The following is an 11,788-nucleotide window of genomic DNA, read 5'->3' on the forward strand; positions in this document are numbered from 1 at the left end:
CTCCTTTCCAGAGGCTTACTGTGCTCTTTTTAAATAATCATCATAGTACACGTGCCGCTCAGATGGCTAATAAAAACAACCAATAACAATATAATGTGGGGGCGTGGTTGCATTCAGATTGAGCCAATCCCATTCAGGATGGAGTTAAACACGAGCCACGACACACCTGACAGTAATGATAATAGACGAGTCTCAATGAAACTTCAACGGACACTTTTAATATCACGTATAGTCTTATTAAATAAAAACTTTTAAACAGTTCAATGATAGAAAATACGTCACACTAGTGACATTACCGAGACGTGGTACTCTTAGCTTGATGAAAATGGTGACCATGAAGGACTACGATAACACGAAACAAGCTACAGGATCTTGTGGTAAGGACCGCTCATTTTGGGACAAACAGAAGTGAAGAGAATACTAAAATAGTATACAGTAACCTCTCGGTTATCGCGGATAACTGGTAGGATTTCTCATTTATAAATGGAGTATTTTCGTAGTTTGGGCATAGAAAACCAGTTCACGACCTTCTGAATAGTTTTTTAGCCATTATTAGAGCTCCTAGACACGAAAGAACCTCCCTGTAGTCACATTTACAAACGTATTAACCCAATGTAGTAGATATAATATATTCAAGATCTAGGTAAGACTCGTGTTTCTGTTACTGTAAATGTGCTGGAAGGCGCTGACAGGAAGTGACGTCGGGGGTGTAAATGTAGGTTACGCCTTGTGACGAGTGATGATACTACATATCAACGTTTCGAATGCCTTATATTTGTATTTTATTGCATTTAGCCATGCTTGAAAATGCCCAATTTGGGCCAAACGTATGTAAAATTTACTTAAATATGCAGTTTTTTAAAAACTAATATGATTTATTAATATATTTTTTACAAATGAAGCTGCAAAACTGGAAAAACAAACTGGCGAGGGATTTACTGTACTCCAGTGAAATGTACTCAATATCTACTGCAGTTTTCCTTTAAGGCCCTCCAAAAATGCAAGAAAAGTTGTGGCATATATACAGTAGAATTTAAAAAAAATAATAATAATAACCAGCACTTTCAAGAGGGCCTTCGCAAATCAGTGCTCGGGCCCAAAACACCCATTGCCTTTCAAAATAAGACAGGAAAAATAAGGGAAATTGTGGTCTTTTCCACCAGAGGCCCACCACCTCAGGGTTGCCAGGTAAGCCCGTATAACCGCGCTTAAGTTTTGTCCAAATTTCTGAATCCACTCTTTTAATGTTTTTGTCTGAATGTGTGTGTCGTGTTGATGTGTGACAGCTATGCCTCAGCTTCGTCTTTTCTGGCCGTGCATCACATGACCCCGCTGTCACCCATCCAGACCGGAAAGGATCCACGCAGGATTTGCTACAACAGGTGCGTCCCTTCACGTAAGCTTCCCCATCTGTTCTCTCATTTTGTTCTCGTTTCATTCGTCCCGTTCGTGCTCCCCATTCATCCTTCCGTCCTCATCAATCAACTCCTTTTTAGGGCGTGGGTGGGGCTTAAGCCTCACTGGGATACGGCGGTGAGTCTGGGACCGGCAACCTTTCCACCTCAAGTATAAGAGCACGATGCTCCGTGCAAGACGTCAGCGTGGAACAGCTAAGACCAAAAGTGTGGCCGAAATCGATGGCAGGTTGCCAGGTGAAGTGCAAAATAAGTCAACATAAGCAACAACTACTGTCTTCCTGTGTACAAAAACCTGTAAACGATAAATAAAATATCAACGATGTAACAATATCAACAACCCAGCCACAAAAAAAACAGATTTTTGTGAAAATAAACAGAGAACGATAACGATATCAATCCCATCATGCTTGTATTCAGCCAATACTGATAGGACCCTTGGTATCGACACCCCCATCGCTACTTTTAATGTGTAACCTTGACTGACAAATGAACTTAAGGCAGTGAGTGGCCAAAGTGCGGCCTCGGGCCCATTTACGGCTCGCGGCACTCTCTAAAAATACGAATAAACAGAATTTTTTTTTGTTAAAACCCAGCAAAAATGGGGAAATAAGAGCAGTAATTTGACAAAAATCAAGACAAAATATTAAGCGTAAAGTTATGAAATTAAGAGGAAAAAAATAGCATAAAGTTGAAAAATGAAAGACTTAAGAGTTCATTTGGAAAAAGTCATAATTTTATGACAAAAACAAGCAAATTGCGAGAAGTTATGAGAGTAAAGTTGCAATTTTAAGAAAATTGGGTTGGATTAAAGTTGAAACATTCCAAATATTATACGAATGAAGACATAACTAATCCCTCGTTTACTGTGGGTAGTTGGTTCCAGACCCGGCCGTGACAAGTGAATTTTGGCTAAGTAGGATTCCTTATTTATTAATGGAGGATTTTTGTAGTTAGAGCATAGAAAACCTGTTTATGGACTTCTAAATATGTTTTTTTGTAACATATTAGAGCCCTCTAAACATGAAATAACACCCCTACAGTCACCTTTACACTCCATTACCCAATATAGCAAACATAATAAGAGTAAAAGAGACAAATACTCCCATAATAGTAAAAATACTTGTGTGTGTGTGTATATTATAAACAGGTGGACAGGAAGTTACGCCAGGTACTCAGGGTTGCGTGTTAGCTTGCCGTGGGTCACTGCAGCAACAGTAGCGGTGTTTTTATTCGGGATTATTTTGCCTATTGTGAGATAACGAGATGATAATAAAAGCCTGTTGTTCCGGTAATCAAGTCTGGTGCTTGTGTGTCTCATTGAGCATTACAGTACTATGACCTACACCTAGTGACCAGCGTAGAATACTACGTATCGCCACAACGTCTTCGAATGCGTCGTCTGAATGCCTCATATTTGTATTTTCCTTCATTTAGCCATTTGATGCTTGAAAACGCTTCATTTTATGCACAAAAAAAACATAAAACTTGCTTACATGTGCATATTTTTGGACTACCATGCTGTAAGCAACCATCAAACGGCATGATTTATTCCTAAATCTATTTTTTTAAAAAGCGGCCCCCGCATCTTTTGATTTTTTTTTTTTTTTTTCCAGCATGTGGCCCTCGGTGGAAGAAGTTCGGCTAAAGAGTGTTTGAGTGGTAAACAAGCAGCTGCTGGTCTGCCCTCGGTGTATTTTTATTTCATGGGATCAGCAAGCCTTGCGTCTTCATCTAATCCACTTTACGGAGCACAGAGGTCATACCGCCTAAGGAAGACACGCTCATATATACAGTACACTACGTAGTGGAAGCAAGTCAGCTCAGCTCTAACGGCTGCACGTCTTGTTGGGTTCCTTCCTGCAGATTTGTCCTGAAGTTTGAAAAGCAAGGAGACGATCGGGGAATGGATTCCATCTTGTCACTGGGCGCCTCCTTCAAACACTTGAGCAGCACCACCAAGACCAGCTCCCCCAAGACAGGCGCTCAAGGCCGGAGGAGCAGCTTCACGCGCCGGGCGAGCATCAGCCGGAGGAGAAGCCTTCCCTGCAGCAGCCAGAAGGTCCCGGACTCCTGGCTGCGAGTCTACCAGGCTGAACTCAAGCGAGAAAGGTCAGCCAGAACTTGCTTGTCCGTATTTTCCTGCAAGTTCAACTGGAAATAGTTTAGAATCGGGGGATTGTAGGCAGAATGCCGGCGCCAGCCGCTCGTACAGATCAGACTTCTCAATAGTAGGGGGGTGCGTGCTGTCACCGGGGGCAGAAAGTAACAGAACCACTGGCATAGAGAAGTTCTGTGGTACACTTCCATGTATTGATAATTATGTATCAATCATTGTTTATTAATAGATTATCAATTATAATTATTAAAAAATATGTTAATCAATTATGTATTTATAAATCTTCACTTTTTACTTTGGCATCTGTAAAATTGACATTTACATTCTAATTTATAATATAGTAATTATTGTTGTATCACAGTAATATTATTATGACAATTAACGATTATTATTTTGACTTATTAGTTTTGGTTGCGTTGCTTTGACCAACATTAGTCTCACTTTTTTTCCAATTGAGTTGTTATTTGCTGATATTTACACGCTTTTAACCCAAAAGAAATGTCCTCCACCTCATTGAGTCCCTAAGTGACGAACAGGAAGTATTTTGGAGTGGTTGTCGAGTGACAGTCATGTGACTGTTAAGCGATGGCTTCTGGTCATGTGCGATACCACAGATTTCTTTTCCGATTCGATACCGTGCAAAATGCAGGCGGGTAATAGCGATACCGACCCGATAACGATACTTTGGGCAAATGCGCCTGGCGTGTCGGGTAAATTTCAAAAAGTGTTTTAAATCATACAGAATTGAAGACATAAGACTTTCCACTGTGTTCTGAAGTATCGAAGTAACGATATTTTGATTTGAGAGCCTAAATATATGGTATCAATGTTTCAGTATCGATCCGGACATCACAACCGCTTCCCCGAAATGGCAGCGTGTCAGGGAGACACGTGAAGGTGTTGGCTCATTTCCAAAAGCGTATTTTTTTTGGTCGTTAGTCGTTTTAAAGCCATTTCATAATGAAATGCTTTAATAGGGTGAGAAGTCTTACAATTCAGCAGCCCTCACGTCTTCAATAAATTCATAGGAAACAAGCTAGGAAAATATCGCTATGGAAAGCCTGACAGATGGATTTGTCATGACGGCGAAAATGTGAATGAATGCAAGTTCTTTTTAAGAGGGGACTAAATGGGCTTGGCTGTTTGTGTTCAGGAAAAGACAGCAAGCAACACTTGCCAAGAAGAACGCTGAAAGGTCCGTCAGAAAAACGCACTTCAGGAGCCATCACTGCCTCCCCAGGGTACGTGACATGAGTTTAATGGGTTCACACATTCATGTACATGTTAGAAGTGCATTTCTTTTGTGCCTCGTGCAGCAGAGGAGCGCAGCTAGGAAAGCAGAAGCAGCAGCAAAAAAGGATGATTCTCTCTTTGGAGCCTTCCAGGGCCTCAGCTTGGATGGGGTGCTGGGAGCCATCAATGGGCCCCCTGCTGCAGCTGCAGGGGGAGGAGGAGACCCGTGCAAAGTGATGTGAGCTCCAGCATCACCCTTGCGACTCCTGTGACCCCTTTTCTGACAGGCGGAGGAGTCATTCAGGACTAAAAAGAGGTCTGTATACTGCCAACACTTGAAGACACCATACAAGATGTAACGTTTAAGACCAACTTTTATTTTACGTATAAAAAAAAAAAACCTAAACGGTATCAGTCACCAAGCATGTGTGTTGGCTAACGTATGGAAGATGCACTAAATGACACGAGGCAGGTCTAGTCCAAGATGACGTTCATGACAAACAGAAGGAAGGGAATCACAGCTTGGAAAAGCAGGGTTTTAAATTAATCAAGTCCCATGTTTCCATCATCATTCCCTTTGCTCCATCTTTACTTTGGGGGGCTTGAGGAAGGACCTGTTCTTCTTCTCCTTGCTCTTGCCTTTTGCCTGGAAGTTCCTCCAACTGTCCACACGGCCATCTCTTGTTTCCTGTCAAGTACAGTCCAACCCTGGCTTTTCAAATGATTCTGTTTGATGAAACTTCACTAAAAAGGTTGCCTCTATCGCACAACATTGCACTAACTTGTTTTTTTTTTTTTAAACCTTTGGTACGTTGAATCTTGAGGTATTAATAAAGATGCGGATGGACAATATTGCCGTCACTGCGTGTTAATTCAGCCATCTTGGATCACACACCCAACACACAATACTTAATTACACAGTACAGTAATCACTCATTTGTCACAGTTAATTGGTTCCAGACGTGACCGTGATGAGTGAATTTCCATCGAAGTAAGATTCCTTATTTATAAATTCAATAGTTTCATAGCTGTGGCATAGAAAACCTGTTCACGACCTAAATACGTTTTTATCAGAGCCCTCTAGACATGAAATAACACCCTTATAGTCTTCTTAACACTCGTACTACCCAATATAGTAGTATTGTATTATAGTAGTACAATGTAGTAGTATAATAAGAGTAAACAAGCCATAAATAATACTTATGGGTGCATGTGTTGCTATAAATATGCTCTCTGTGTGTTGTGGGATCAAACCGATCAAGTCTGGTGCTTGTGTGTCTCATCCAACATTACAGTAACATTACTGACACCTAGTGGCCAGTGTAGGCTTCTGAATGCCTCATACTGTATTTGTATTTTACTTCATTTAGCCATATTTATGGTTGAAAATGTTGCAAAAATGCAAAAGACATAACACTTGCTTAAATATGCATATTTTTAACCCCCTAAAAATACAACACAGCTGAGGGTCTATGAAATGTATTTTTTGCTATGTTCAGGGCTCCAGACTTTTTTTTTTTTCGTTAAAATTTTAGGAGCGCAAGCAGGAAATTTAGGGGCACGCACCAAAATCGCCTTGCAAAGTAAACATTCACATTTCCTTTCATTTTCACTGTATTACTCTTTTCCACACACGTCGGGCCCGCTTTCTTCCTCTTCAGGAGTTAATGTGGGTTGGCAAACTAGCTCATTTGCATGTCAACTACTGGGCTGTAAGTGTGGCGCACACAAAAAATATTCAATAATACAATAAAATGACCGGAGTGCGTGGGTTTTCTCCGGGTACTCCGGTTTTTAAAAAACATGCATGTTAGGTTAACTGGCGACTCTAAATTGTCCATAGGTATGAATGTGAGTGTGAATGCTTGTTTGTCTATATGTGCCCGCCGATTGGCTGGCGACCAGTCCAGGGTGTACCCCGCCTGTCGCCCGAAGTCATACTTTGATCAAATATGTGTGGTCTACGTGACTGGCAACATTTCAGTTGTACTTTCTTTACAAAGCACATCTCTAACAGTGTGCTCGTGCGTCGTTAAATACGGGCATCGTGTCTGAATTGAAGAGTTATAAAAATACTAAGAGTTGAAGCAAATATTCTTAGGCGAGCTACTCAGAACCAGAACGGAGAGAGCAGGAGCAGGGAGCAAGCTTGTTCAGTGACGCCAGCCAGCTTCCCTGCGGGACAAAAACGAGCTCCGAACAAACCACGTTGCTTGTTTGTTTTAAAGACAAAATGTCAGTTTTAAAATAAAAAAAAATTGGAGTCCGTGTACCAGAAGCAAGGCGGACAACTCGACCTAGCTAGCTAGCTGTCACCGGAGAGCCAGAAGAAATGAGAGCCAGGCAAAATGTGTAAACAAAAATAGTAGAAAAGTCGATCGAATTAATTGAAACGACAGGCTAAGCTGTCGTCAATTGACTCCTCATTTTACAGACTTTAGTGCGTCCCTTGTCAACAGGCGTACTTCTATCTGGTCACACATGCACAAGTAGATGAAATATGTACTCGCAATGTCTCATATTTTAGTCGCAAAACGTCTGGAGCCCTGATGTTGGGTATCTGGAACAGATTAATTCGATTTACCTCATTTTTTATGGGAAACATTGCTTCCGTTTTCGTACTTTTCACAACCAATGAGCCAACGGGACACTCAAGATGAAAATACCTCAAAGTTTTTCTGCCATTCCCGCTCTCGCTTTGCTTTCTCGGCTGCCTCAATTTCTTCCTCTCTCGCCCTTTTCCTGCAGTAGAAAACAGGTTGTGAAAATTGTTTTGTTTTGTTTTGTTTTGTCTCTCTTTTGTGTCACTTACCTTTCATGCATGTCTTTTGCTTCTCTTTCCTTCCTCTTGATGGCAAGCTCAGCAAACAGCTTCATGGTCTGTTTATACACGGCTTGCTTAAACTGGCAGAAGAAGAAGAAGCAGCAGCAGCACGTTTACTTTGGCAGCATTTGGACATCACAGCGCTTTCAGCTAATAGGCCTGACAGTTGGGATCTATACCTACAATATCTACAAAGATATGTGTTGGGAGTTCAAATGCCTCGCAAGAATAAAGCATGACAACCCTTCGGCCCCCAGGATCTCCACTAACGACAGAACAAATTAGAATGGCACCTTCCAGAGGCTTAAATGCTGCCTATATGGCCAATAAAGGCTTTATGACGGTGACTACTTGGCCCAGGAGCACATTATTTATTGTACTTTTCATCATTGTACATGGAATATATCGCTACATTAATCAACAGACGCGATCTAACGTGGACAGATGTTTTTTCAAACCTCCCCCCCAAGCTTTTGAAGATGTCCATGTTCCATCACCATGTTGCATCCCGTCACTAGCAAACGATGGTAGCTAAAGACAGAAGGAACTAAGTAGAAGTCAGTACAGTAATTCCAGACCCGACTGTGATACGTTAAGTTCCGCGAGGAAGGATCCCTTTTTTATAAATGGAATATTTTCATAGAGCATAAAAAAACCTGTTTACCACCTTCTAAATACACTTTTTAGAGCCCTCTAGACATGAAATAACACCCCTATAGTTGCCTTTACACGCCAATAAACCCAATATAGTAGACATAAAACTAAATAAGACTAGGTGTGGCTATAAATGTGTTAGAGTGTTAGGGAAGCCGAGTGGGGTCCGGACAGGAAGTGATGTCAGGGGTTCAGATTTGAGTTTCATCTTGGCGTGGATTACGCCCTGCAGTCCGTGTTTTATTCGGGATTACTGTGCCTGTTGTGAGATCATTCACGCCTGCAGTAAAAGCCTGTTGCTCCGGGCGGGTGGACCACTCATACTCATGGACTTTGGGAGGAGGTCTGTCGGTTGGCACTTACACATTCTGGGTCGTCCTCCTCCACAATCTGAGGTTTTCCATCCTTCTTTAACTGCTTCTTTTTCTCTTTTATCTGTAGTGAGTAGAAAAAAAAAAAGATTTTCGAACACTGTCAAGTACACAACCCGAGCAGTGATTAGTTCCCATTACAATCCCGAATCAATCCATCCCCGCTTTCCACGGGGGTGTCCTACTCAGACCCCCCGCCCATGAAAATGCCTCTTTTAACACTCGTAACACAAACCAACAGAGGGCATCAAACCAAACGCCCCCCCTCGCTCGCAGTGCAAAAATAACACGTGGAACACACCGTGTACCTGCACCACACCAACTACACACATACACAACAATACTTGTTCACGCTAATTGACAACCCGCAAGGCATGCTGAGTAACTTCCTGTCGGGGAAATGTGCATGTAGGCTTCTCAGCATGCCTTGCGGGTCACAAGTTTGTATAAACCAGTATTGTTTTAACAAGTAGACTCGTGTGTTAACAGAAATGTGGTACTGGTTGGTTGCACCGTGAGTGAGGTAGACATTTGGGTCGATGAGCTCCATCCATCTATCCAGTTTCTTCCCCTTATCCGGGCCTGGGTCGCGGGGGCAGCAGTCTCAGTAGGGAAGTCCAGGCTTCCCGGTCTCCAGCCACCTCTTCCAGTTTCACACCACGCTGTTCCCAGGTCAGCTGGGAGACATAATCCGTCTGCCCCGGGGCCTTCACCTGGCTGGGCATGCCCGGAACACCTCACCTTGGGAGGCGTCCAGGACTCCCTCGGAGTCTTGGCTGCGCCTACAAATTCTGTCCATGAAATTATGAACAGAATCGATGACAAAGGGCAGCCGCGGCTCAACGGAAACAGGCTCGACTTGCTGCTGGTTAGTTCGTAAAATACATTTGCACTTATAGTTCCTTATAGCGAAAGCAACGTGCTTTATGTGTCCTCATGTGCCAACATGACGTTCTATAATAGAGTCCTTGTGTAGAAGTCCTCCATATGCGTACCACCTGATTCAAACAGCCTTGGCTGTCTGGGCATGCGAGTCCGCTCACAAGGGGGGCATATGTGGTTTCTGATGTTAAGATTTAGCATGAATGGTGACTTTTTCAGGTTGTATTGATTTGGAGGTTTTATTCAACTGCACCTCGCATTATTATCAAACATCTTGTCTAATTTGGCATCTATTTTGGTGTTAGCAGCAGATTTCCCACGTGACAGTGAGTAAAAGGTGTAAATATCAATATCAATATCAATATCTACACTACAGGTGTCACGAGACCTCGCTGTCATTTATCACCACGCCGGCCACTCACCATGTGCTCCACGTATTCCCTTCCCGCCTGAATCACATCTAAAGCCCTCTTCTTCTGCTCTGGATCCTGTAGGAGTTTGTATGCCTTGTCCACAGCTGGAATGAATGCAAAAACAGGCATTTTTCAAACGGAGCATCAACTTTAACGGACAGCAGGAAATTCCCCGCTGCTAATGGAGGACCTTCAAAAGCTTGCTGTGCTCGGTCTGCATCATCCTGGTTTTTGTCTGGATGGACCAAGATGGATAACTGTGGACAGGATGAGAAAGATGTCATGAGAAATAGCACATCTTTGTTAAATGCGACTTTAAATCATCCGTGGGTGTTTTTTGTGGCATCCGATACCAATTAAATACAGATCCGGTACAGTAATCTCCCGTTTATCGCGGTTACTTGGTTCCAGCCTTCTAAAGCCGATGTTTAACATTATTAGAGCCCTCTAGGCGTGAAATAACACCCCTGTAGTCACCTTTACAAAAAACACCCAATTTTTTGTGAACAATTCGAAAATAAATAAAATACAAAATAAAATTATTCCCTTTTTTTTTATTTGCAAAAACAAAATAAAGTCAACAGTGCAAAGTTAACCAGCAAAAATCAAACATTCAAGTCATTTGGTTTTTAATGCCCAAAGCCCTCCTGTGTCTAATAACGCATTATGCTAGTATCAATTTGATATGGACACTATCGATATTTGAATCGATCCACCCACAGCACTTGTGTTGTTTAGCTTACCGCTCTGAATCTTTTCTTTAGCTCAATATCTGTTGCATCTGGGTCAACTTGCAGCACCTAAACTTGTGAATAACAACATATAGGTTAGTTTGGAAAGTATTATTATTGAATAATAAGACATTAAAAAAGTACCAGCTTACCTCGAAGGGGTTGAGATTAAAGTAGGATGAGCCAGGCCTGAGCAGTCGATCTATTTGCTGCTTCGAGGTTAACACGGAGTCTCTTTTCTCGATCTGCTTCACCTGGCATACACATTTTAGATGATAAAGAGCTTAAAATGAAGCCAGGGTCATTCTTTTGTGAAACATCGACGCTAAGTGGTGGGGTCTTGTTGAAAGTGCGCGATTATTGCCGTCAACACTGTGCAATATGATGTCATCGATCAAACGTGGTAACAGTGTTAGTTTCTCGTACAGCCTGGACATTAAGACAGTTCTAAGCAACTATTGACACAAAAACAAAGCAGTGTGAGTTAGTCGCGGTGTGGAAATATATAAAAATGACACACTAGTCACTAGAGAATCATTTGCGATGCTAGCTTGTCGTTAGCTGATGCTCATGTCTGACCGAGGCCTCGCGGAGCTGCAACCGCAAATAAAACAGCTAAATTTTACCAATATTCGTAAAGGTAGATAATACATTTCACATATCAAAACACGACTGTATCTCACCATACCTCCGTGTAAAAGTTTTGAAATAATTCATCAGATCCAGTCTGAGAACTCTCGCCACTGTGCGCCGCCATCTTAATACACATATAAGTGTGACGTACATCGTCACGTGATTACACCGTTTACGCCATATTTAGCTTTCTGTTATGCACTTTGGATTTTGGCCAAGTCGAATCACAATTCCCCACGTTTACACGCACTAAATCAGCCGGCTTCCCAAAACTGTACGGTACCTCAATTTGTCACACTTATTTTTATTGTCTCACGATCCGTAACACGATTGTTGGCCAAACGCTGTGTGCCTCCGAAACGCCAGGGGGCGATTTCGGCTCTTGTAGCTATGTGGGTAGAGGTAGAGAATGCTACATACTTAGTTTTAACATAAATATGTACAACTTATATGGCAACATTATTAAATAGACTTTCAACTAGAAATAGTGTCATAACAGGCTAATTTAATATG

At 42.0% G+C, this 11,788-nt stretch overlaps 2 protein-coding genes across 3 annotated transcripts; one reads left to right on the forward strand and one right to left on the reverse strand.

Moving 5' to 3' along the window:
* The first annotated feature begins 176 nt into the window (after nucleotides 1-176).
* Nucleotides 177-5,617, forward strand: si:ch211-81a5.8 (uncharacterized protein LOC560648 homolog). 2 transcript variants are annotated; one of them, XM_054764103.1, is made up of 7 exons: nucleotides 1,142-1,188; nucleotides 1,287-1,382; nucleotides 1,497-1,652; nucleotides 3,032-3,174; nucleotides 3,282-3,527; nucleotides 4,688-4,775; nucleotides 4,851-5,617. In XM_054764103.1, exons 3-7 carry the CDS (start codon nucleotides 1,638-1,640, stop codon nucleotides 5,007-5,009), a joined length of 651 nt encoding a protein of 216 aa, XP_054620078.1. In that variant the 5' UTR covers nucleotides 1,142-1,188; nucleotides 1,287-1,382; nucleotides 1,497-1,637; the 3' UTR covers nucleotides 5,010-5,617. The 2 variants fall into 2 exon arrangements, with proteins under 2 accessions (XP_054620077.1, XP_054620078.1); XM_054764102.1 differs by lacking the exons at nucleotides 1,497-1,652; nucleotides 3,032-3,174 and adding an exon at nucleotides 177-377 and having other exon boundaries at nucleotides 1,164-1,188.
* dnajc8 (DnaJ (Hsp40) homolog, subfamily C, member 8) lies at nucleotides 4,712-11,493 on the reverse strand. The gene is made up of 9 exons (XM_054764101.1): nucleotides 11,331-11,493; nucleotides 10,795-10,896; nucleotides 10,655-10,711; nucleotides 10,102-10,168; nucleotides 9,921-10,015; nucleotides 8,609-8,680; nucleotides 7,580-7,671; nucleotides 7,434-7,509; nucleotides 4,712-5,455 (listed from the first exon to the last, which is right to left on the reverse strand). The coding sequence occupies exons 1-9, from the start codon at nucleotides 11,409-11,411 to the stop codon at nucleotides 5,336-5,338; spliced, it is 762 nt and encodes a 253-aa protein (XP_054620076.1). The 5' UTR covers nucleotides 11,412-11,493; the 3' UTR covers nucleotides 4,712-5,335.
* Between the last annotated feature and the right edge of the window lie 295 nt (nucleotides 11,494-11,788).

This window comes from Dunckerocampus dactyliophorus, chromosome 20, assembly GCF_027744805.1.
Source record: "Dunckerocampus dactyliophorus isolate RoL2022-P2 chromosome 20, RoL_Ddac_1.1, whole genome shotgun sequence".
Classification (NCBI taxonomy): domain Eukaryota; kingdom Metazoa; phylum Chordata; class Actinopteri; order Syngnathiformes; family Syngnathidae; genus Dunckerocampus; species Dunckerocampus dactyliophorus.

Bases quoted from the DNA above. Each gene is read 5' to 3' on its own strand.
- si:ch211-81a5.8 (XM_054764102.1), top strand. From the start codon at position 320: ATGAAAATGGTGACCATGAAGGACTACGATAACACGAAACAAGCTACA. The intron at 378-1,163 runs GTAAGGACCGCT...CTTTTCCACCAG, and splicing joins ACAAGCTACAGGATCTTGTG to AGGCCCACCACCTCAGGGTT. The intron at 1,383-3,281 runs GTGCGTCCCTTC...TCCTTCCTGCAG, and splicing joins CGCAGGATTTGCTACAACAG to ATTTGTCCTGAAGTTTGAAA.
- dnajc8 (XM_054764101.1), bottom strand. From the start codon at position 11,411: ATGTGTATTAAGATGGCGGCGCACAGTGGCGAGAGTTCTCAGACTGGA. The intron at 8,681-9,920 runs GTGAGTGGCCGG...TACTCACTACAG, and splicing joins GGGAATACGTGGAGCACATG to ATAAAAGAGAAAAAGAAGCA. The intron at 5,456-7,433 runs GTATTTTCATCT...TGTACTTGACAG, and splicing joins AATGGCAGAAAAACTTTGAG to GAAACAAGAGATGGCCGTGT.